Below are 8781 nucleotides of genomic sequence, written 5' to 3'. Positions count from 1 at the left end.
CGCAATTTGAAGTCCTGGTCTAAATAAAAATGATTTGCGATATGCAAAGTTCTGTTAAATCAAATGGTTCAAAAATTAATATTCAGATTGGGACTTCAGAGCGCGTAGCAAGAATCATTTGATTTAGAGCGGAACTTCGGAGCGGGTTTGTGAATCTTTTGCTTTATGTCGGAACTACAGAGCGTAGATTGCGAATAATTAGATTCAGATTCTTCACGTATCGCAAATCATTTGATTTAGATTGAATGGGTTTGTGTATCATTTTGCGAATTGAATGATTCAAATAAAATGATTCCCGATACTTATGAGTGCGTTTGCAAATGTTTTGCTTTAGATTAAAAGTTTAGAGAGTAGATCGCAAATCATTTGATTCAGATCGGAACTTATGGGTGGGTTTTCAAATCTTTTGCTTCAGATTGGAATTTTAGAGCGTAGATCGCAAATAATTTGATTCAGATCGAAACTTTGCAAATCGCAAATCATTTGAATAAGATTGGGACATTGGAGCAAGTATTGTGAATAATTTGATTTAGATTTGAACGGTTTCGTGAATCATTTCGCGATTTGAATGATTCAAATCAAATGATTCGTGATTTGAAGTCCTGATCTAAATAAAATTATTCACGATACGCAAAGTTCTGATTTAAGTCAAATGGTTCGCAAATTAGTATTCATGTTGGGACTTCAGAGCATGTAGCAAGAATCATTTGATTTATCGGAATTTCGTGAATCATTTGATTCAGATCGGGACTTATGAGCAGGTTTGCAAATCTTTTCCTTTAGATCAGAGTTTTAGAGTGTAGATCGTGAATCATTTGATTCAGATCGTAACTTTGGAGTGTGTATTGTGAATAACTTGATTTAGATTTGAACAGTTTTGTGAATCATTTCGCGATTTGAATGATTCAAATCAAATGATTTGCAATACGCAATTTGAAGTCCTGATCTGAAACAATGGTTTGTGAATCATTATTCAGATTGGGACTTTAAAGTGTGTATAGCAAATCATTTGATTTAGATCGGAAATTCAGAAAGGGTTTGGCAATCATTTGCCTTAGATAGGAACATCAGAGCGTAGATTGTGAATCATTTGATTTAGATTGGAACAGGTTTGTGAATCATTTTGCAATTTGAATGATTCAAATCAAATGATTTGCAATGCGCGATAAGAAGTCCTGATCTAAATCAAATAATTCCTAATACGCAAAGCTCCGATCTACATAACTGTACAGTCACTTTTGATTAATTTAATGCATCCTTGCTGAGTAAACATAATTTCTTAAAGGGATCAAATCTTACCAACCTCAAGCTTTATTGTTTGGATAAACGTGTTTCAATCTAAATTCACATCAGTGGGAAAAAAAAATATATATATAGAAAAAAGAAAGAGTCTTGAACGTATGCAAAGCTTCATTCTCGATCTCTGTAAGAGTCTCTGTGTCGTCTATCTTCCTTCCTGTTGGAGTCTCTTTCTCGGCTTTGCTCCCGGCGGTATTTCGAGTCTCTTTTCTCTTTGTAGTATCCTCTATCATTCCCTCGATCCCAGTCGCTTTTCCTCTCCCGCCATCGTCCGTGTTCCCTATCTTGTTCTTGGTCTCTTTGCCTTTCCTCCCTCCCACTTGATGCATCCCATCTATCCACTGATCTGTTCTGGGGCATCATGGATGTCAGATTGATGGGCTTCCTGAAGGGTCTATCCCTGCCTCCAAACCTCAACTGACCAGATTCCTTTTTGCCTCCCTGGCCTCCTCCGAGCCGCCGTGGAATCCAGCCTTGGAGCGCCCGCTCTTGTTCAAAGTCCACGAAGAGTTCGTACTGGTCCACCACCAGCTTGCTGGCGTCTCTCCAGGCTCTCTTCACCGAACGCTCCTCCTTGTACTCGATGAAAGCGTAGCGCTTGGAGAAACCCGTCACGATGTCCCGCACCAGACGTACCCTGCGGATGTCGCCGAACTTGGAGAAGACTTCCTGGAGCTTGTCCTCAGACGTCTCTGGATTCAGGCGCGCCACGAATAACGTCAGGTGAGGGTCACCTGTCACACCTTTGTTAGGCTGGTAGCGGGCCACCATTGCCCTCCAGACGGCTTTGTCGTGGGGCTCCACATCTGTGCCATCGATGCTGCCCGCTTTGAGAGGGTCGTAGACCTTCGCCACGGGACTCCACTCGCTCATCATCTGATAGTGGAGAGTTACGGTTAGAATTTATAGATTACATTTTAGAACAATTTATGTAAAATCTAGTTCCTACATTTTTTAAAAATAAAAATGATAATAATTGTATTTAAAAGTTTCTACATTACAATTATTTAAATGTATGCAATCCAGTTCCTAAAGAAATGGTTAACTAAAAAAAATAGTTTTTGAACAGTAAGATTTTTCATGTTTTTTTTAAAGAAGTCTCTTCTGCACTCCAAGCTTTTAGATGAAAAAAAAAACTGCAAAATCAGTAATATTGTGAAATATTTTTACTATTTAAAATAACTGTTTTCTGTTTGAATATATTTTAACATGTAATTTATTTCTGTGATCAAAGCTGAATTTTCAGCATCATTACTCCAGTCTTCAGTTTCACATAATCATTCAGAAATCATTCTGATTTGCTGTTCAAGAAACATTTTATTATTATTACTATTATCATCAATATTTAAAGCAGTTGAGTAAAAAAAATTTCAGGATTCTTTGATGAATAGAAAGATCCAAAGATCAGCATTTATCTGAAATAAAAAGCTTTTGTAATATTAAACACTATACTATTACCATTCAAAAGCTTGAAGTCAGTCAGTATACTTTATTTATTTTTGGGAAAGAAATTATAGAAATGAAAAATGTTATTTAGCAAGGATGCTTTAAATTGATCAAAAGTGATGATAAAGACATAATGTTACAAAAGATTTCGATTTCAGATCAATGCTTTCTATTCACTTAAGAAACCTGTATAATAGTTTCATAATAATAAATGTTTTTGGAGCAGCAAATCATAATATTTGAATGATTTCTCAAGGATCATGTGACTGGAGTAATGATGCTAAAATTTAAGCTTTGAAATCACAGGAATAAAAATCTTTCAGTTAAAAAATTTTGACTAGTAGTGTATATTTTACATTTTTTAAAATTTATTTTTACATTTTAAAAATCCTAGATCACATTTAAAATCATGTGCAATATATTTTTTTTTAATTTACAAAGAAATTAGTATTCTTTTAGAATTTATTCATCCTCACAACATTTCTCTGGAATGCATGACTTATTTATTTTTGATCCTTGCAAATGTATAACATAGAGCACAAGTCGTATGCACTGATATTACGGTGCTTATGTACAACTCGACAACTTTTGGCAACTCTAAAGGAGAAATGGGTAAAATCGCTTGTATTTAAATTGTATTTTTTTTTTTAGTATTTGGTGACCCCGTACTACAAAACCAGTCTTAAGTAGCAATAGCCAAAAATACATTGTATGGGTCAAAATTATCTATTTTTCTTTTATGCCAAAAGTCATTAGACAAAACATATTTTTAATTAGTATTTTGGATCGCTAAGAACTCCATTTGGACAACTTAAAGGCGATTTTCTCAGCATTTTGATTGTTTTTGCACTCTCAGATTCCAGGTTTTCAAATAGTTGCATCTTGACCAAATATTGCCATATCCTAACAAACCATACATCAATGGAAATCTTATTTATTCAACAAACCCTTGATGCCTAGTTTTGAGGTCCAGGGTCACATTTTGGCTTTAATGTTAACAGCAAAAAATAGTAAAAAAAAGAGCATCATGTGTTTCAGTGGAAGCAAAAACATGACCGTTTGTACCTTGTTAGGGACTGATTTAAATGCTCTCTACTCATTTCAAATCGAATATTAACAATCACAAAGAAATAATGTTCTGTTCTCTCTTTTTTTTTTTTTTTTTTACTTGAATAATTTCAGATGTAACATCATTAATTTCCACAGAATAATAATGTAAAAGCACGAAAACAAACCTTGTGTGCGCGCCGTCTAAAATTGTCCGTGTGGAAACTCTGGCTGCGCTGTTCGACGGGCCGTGCTCGTGTCTCTGACGCCATCCGGTTTGCCGCGCAATCCATTGTATCGCTAACACACACACGTTCTATTATAAAAGTCTAAGAACACATTGAAAATCTGTGATTATTTAGAACTTGACATGAAATGAAAATTTATTCTGCTCTATTTGTAGGTCACTAGTAGTTAATAAGCAAATTTGTGACTGAAACATTCTGAGATCATGTTGAGAACATTATTATTGGGTTTTGATGAAGTCAGCTTGAGTGCTGCTGTCATATAAAGAGAATTATAAAAAAAAAAAAAAATTCAAATAAGAAGCATTTTCTCCAGACTTTTGGACACCATCATATATGGGCCATTCTACAGAATTGGTGCAAACTGCTGTTCCACAACCAAAAAACACATTTAAGAAGCATTTAAATCTTAGATGTTTACTAAGATCCTTCTATTATTTATTGAAACCCACAATAATATTTAAAATATCAGTTAGCTTAATATATAAAACCCCTAAATTTCAATTTATGAAAATGATATTGAAATAATTTTAGCATTTGTTCCATTGTTGTTGTCAAAAGTATCTTTTTGATTCTTTTAAGTATATATACACACACACACACACACACACACACACACACACACACACACACACACACACACACGTGTATGTATGGATGTATATATATGTGTGTTTGTGTGTGTGTGTGTGTGTATATATGTGTGTGTGTGTGTGTGTGTGTGTGTGTGTATATATATATATATATATATATATATATATATATATATATATATATATATATCTCTATCCGAACTACCTAAACATGGGATGTCTTGTTACAAATAAAGTATACTAAATTATCAACTCAAGATATTGAGAGATAGATATTATGATTTTTGGTTCAGTGTATATTTAAACTAATAAATCTTTAAACTTGAAATCAGTATGATCATCAAAAATTTACAAAGAAAAATTTGATTAAAACAACAAAACTCAAATATTACACAAAGTATTGTTAAAAAAATAATTGCTTTTTTTTTAATATAAAATAGCAAAAATGTATATTTACAATGTAGATGTAAGCAAAATCGTAGGTTCTTTTTAAATGATATCACTGTGTTTCAGTAGTGACAAATCTGGGAAGACGACAAATATTCCAAAACTTTCTGAAAATACAATATGAGAATTACCTGCACAATTACTAGAAATGCATACCATGGATGTTATACAATTTGCATACATACAAAATTATGGAAACCAATTCTGTAGAATGGCCCATATACCACAACAGAGGCAAAGCATTGCATAAAATCATTTATTTAAACAATGCATCTACCATCTCATACAGATTGATTGGAACACTCTCCGTCGGAGCTTTTGGTCATCAACACTCAGTTTTTTTGTGTAACAGGTACAGCTTTGTTCAGGTTAATCACAACACACTCAGCATTATACAACGGTAACATTTCAAATGATATCAAAGTTTGGTTTCACATTCCAGTTTTCTGAACCTTTTAAAACGTCACTCCTTTCAGCGTCGCCAGCGTTCTGCATCAAACATAAACGTTTGGGCATTATAAATAATTATTGCTAAGCCTCTAACTACCTTACATTAGATTAGATTAAGAAAACTCTTATAAAAATGCAGAAAGTTGGACTATAACTGCATGCTTTGGAAGCACTGATCTACCAATATATAAAATATACAAAAAGAAATGTGCCGAAACTAGCATGTCATAGAGCAGGATAAATATCTTAAAAGTAGGACACGTCGAATATGTACCGCAATCTAACGGGTTTGACATGTAAGTCACTGTGTGACATACCCCATACACTCACTAGCCCAAAACATTCCGTTTACTAAGGCAATAATTACATTAAAAACGGTCTAGTTAAGAAACAAGGTGTTTTTCCCTCCTCTCAGTACATTAATGCTTTAGCCATGGGTGGGCTTCTATCGAAGCTTTACTGCGGTCGCCGTAGTCGTAAAGAAGTTCTTCTCCTTCCTGGATGTCTCTGGAGGCCACGAGGATAAGGTGAGGTATTCCATTAATATCATGGAGTTTGGTTTGACAGTTGCCGTTTTTACTGTGGTTGATGAGTCTTCCCAATCGATCAGACTCTTTCGTAGCGTCCACACTGTCGGGGAATAAATGCGCAAGATGTTCAGACTCAAATTAAAATCTGCTGACAATTTACTCTCACTCAGGCCATCCTAGATGTAGATGAGTTTTTTTCTTCATCAGAACAGATTTGCATTGCGTAACTTGCTCACCAAAGGATCCTTTTGCAGTGAATGGGTGCCATCAGAATGCAACAGTCCTAAAAAGTTTAAAATTCAAATTGTCTCATTTGTTTTTTGCAAACATGCCTCTTTTCTCTTCACAGAGAGTGGTGTGGATTGTTGTTGTTTTTAATCAGCAGTTTGGACTCTCCTTCTGACGGCACCCATTCACTGCAGAGGATCTATTGGTAAGCAAGTAATGCTATATTTCTTCAAATCTGTTCTGATGAAGAAACAAACTCATCTACATCTCTGATGGCTTGAGGGTGAATACATTTTCAGCAAATGTTTATTTTTGTGTGAACTATTCCTATATTCTTTCCATTTCCATACCAGTTTCTATTGGCTATTTTCATGGCAAGATCAATGTATGATCCTATAATGAAACAAATAACAAATGGTGTTAATAAAAATTGCCACCATTTACAGAAGTAAAAATGTATTGCAAACTTTTTTTTTTTTTTTTAAGATGATTTTTTTTTTTAGATGATTTTTTTTTTGGCATTTTTGCCTTTTATTGTGATAGGACAGATCAGAATTGACAGGAAGCGAAGTGGGAGAAAGATAGGGGGCAGGATCGGGAAAGGTCCTCGAGTCGGGATTCGAACACGGGACGCCCGGAGCGCAATACCACTGTATGTCGGCGCGCTGCCCAAAAGGCTTTTAATGTTGATTTTAGGACAGTTTACCAATTTTTTTTTTTGATAAAATGAATTCAAAGAAAAAAAAAAAAGTATGCTTTTTAATGGTAAATGGATAAAAATTGTTACTAACACAACCAGTTTACAGTATATTTTCTTACTATATGTGGTTAAATAAATCTAACAGGATATTTTATTTTACAGTAAAACACTGTTAAATGTAAAAAAAATTGGAAGTGAAAACAAACAAGCATCTTAAATTTACAGTAAATAAACTAATTTCCATTAGCAAATTCTCCATGAGACATTTTGCATTTGTTGTTTTTTTCTCATCTGTTATGTACATTTAGGATTTTACGTGACATCCTATGTAGTTAAATTAATGTTTATTGCATTATTTTAGTCGTGTGTTACCATGATGGTGTTTTGTATTTGTGTGTATGACATGTTCACCTTCTATGTAGGCTATTAGTATTTACCTCAGCTTGTGAAAAGCTATTTATGATGAGAAAGTGACAATGAATCAAAGTTGAATAAAGGTACAAAACAGACATTATATGTGACAATGAACACAAAACCAGTCTTAAGTAGCAAAAATACATTGTATCTTGCGTCTTTTATGCCAAAAATCATTAGGATCATGTTGCGTGAAGATGTTTAGTAAATTTCCTACCGTAAATTTATCAAAATGTAATTTTTGATTAATAATATGCATTGCTAAGAACTTCATTTGGACAACTTTAAAGGCGATTTTCTCAATATTTTGATTTTTTTGCACACTCAGATTTCAGATTTTCAAATAGCTGTATCTCGGCCAAATATTGTCCTATCAGATGATCCTTTCAGATGATGTAAAAAAAAATAAAAGACCTTATAACTGGTTTTGTGGTCCAGGGTCACAATTTATATAATTGAATGAAATATGTTTTTTACTGTAAGTGTATGTTTAATCTGTAAAACCTAAAGTGTTGCTACTGTATTTGACATTTTTCTTTTCTTTTTTTTTTTTTTTACAGTGGGTGTGCTGCTTGAACCTACCAGTATGTTTTGCTGAGATACTGGAAGTAATACATGTAGCAGCCAGTGGTTGGATCTTGTGCGTATAAAGCCTCCCTTTTCTTGGCGTCCGTTATCTGCAGCAGGTCTCCATAATACTCCACTACATACTGGCCTTTCTGGAACTTCTGGGTGGCGAAAACTCCCCTGCCCTTTCCTTCAATGTATCTGACCTGTCAAGAACAACATGAAAGTACGTTTGCGTCCAGCATCCAGCAGAGTTCAACGTGAAACTGAATCATCATGTCTAAAATTACCATCATTCCATTCTCAATCCCATTTGTAATCAGCATGTCTATATGCCTCTTCTCTTCACACTGTTGACAGAAAAGAGGCATATGCATTAATATTCTTACTTCGGCTGATGAAACACCTATGAAAAATGTGAAATCTGAACTCTACTGTACCTTCAGTTCACTTTTGCTTTTTCTGGAGCTTCTTCTGATGGGATAGTAATCTGTAACCTTTCGGCTTTGAGGACTCTTGTTGTTAGCACTGCAGGACCAAAAAAAAAAATGATTTTTAAAACACTGTAGATATTAATATTATTAATAATGTGTAATGCTAAATTACTCTTTCATTAATACCAAAATAAGAGGGATCATACAAAATGCCTATTATTTTATTTATTTTTTTATTTAGTACTGAACTGAATAAGATATTTCACATTAAAGATGTTAACATAGTCCACAAGAGAAAATGATGGCTGAATTTACAAAAATGACCCTGTTCAAAAGTTTACATCACTTTGATTCTTAATACCATGTTGTTACCTGAATGAT

General features: G+C 34.0%; 2 protein-coding genes across 2 annotated transcripts; both read right to left on the bottom strand.

The window, feature by feature from the left end:
* Positions 1-967: 967 nt before the first annotated feature.
* On the bottom strand, positions 968-2172 carry snrnp35 (small nuclear ribonucleoprotein 35 (U11/U12)). The gene has a single exon (XM_073830141.1). It carries the CDS (start codon positions 2170-2172, stop codon positions 1411-1413), a length of 762 nt encoding a protein of 253 aa, XP_073686242.1. The 3' UTR covers positions 968-1410.
* A 3147-nt stretch (positions 2173-5319) lies between these two features.
* Positions 5320-8495, bottom strand: kmt5aa (lysine methyltransferase 5Aa). Its single transcript, XM_073829795.1, has 4 exons — positions 8407-8495; positions 8257-8316; positions 7982-8172; positions 5320-6157 (listed from the first exon to the last, which is right to left on the bottom strand). The coding sequence occupies exons 2-4, from the start codon at positions 8290-8292 to the stop codon at positions 5947-5949; spliced, it is 438 nt and encodes a 145-aa protein (XP_073685896.1). The 5' UTR covers positions 8293-8316; positions 8407-8495; the 3' UTR covers positions 5320-5946.
* Between the last annotated feature and the right edge of the window lie 286 nt (positions 8496-8781).

This window comes from Garra rufa, chromosome 23 (assembly GCF_049309525.1).
Source record: "Garra rufa chromosome 23, GarRuf1.0, whole genome shotgun sequence".
Lineage (NCBI taxonomy): Eukaryota > Metazoa > Chordata > Actinopteri > Cypriniformes > Cyprinidae > Garra > Garra rufa.
This window is presented reverse-complemented; position numbering and strand designations above follow the sequence as displayed.

Coding starts and splice junctions, on each gene's coding strand:
- snrnp35 (XM_073830141.1), bottom strand. CDS start 2,172: ATGAGCGAGTGGAGTCCCGTGGCGAAGGTCTACGACCCTCTCAAAGCG.
- kmt5aa (XM_073829795.1), bottom strand. CDS start 8,292: ATGCTGATTACAAATGGGATTGAGAATGGAATGATG. Junction 8,173..8,256: donor GGATTGAGAATGGAATGATG/GTAATTTTAGAC, acceptor TGTTCTTGACAG/GTCAGATACATTGAAGGAAA. Junction 6,158..7,981: donor TATCTCAGCAAAACATACTG/GTAGGTTCAAGC, acceptor ATTCCCCGACAG/TGTGGACGCTACGAAAGAGT.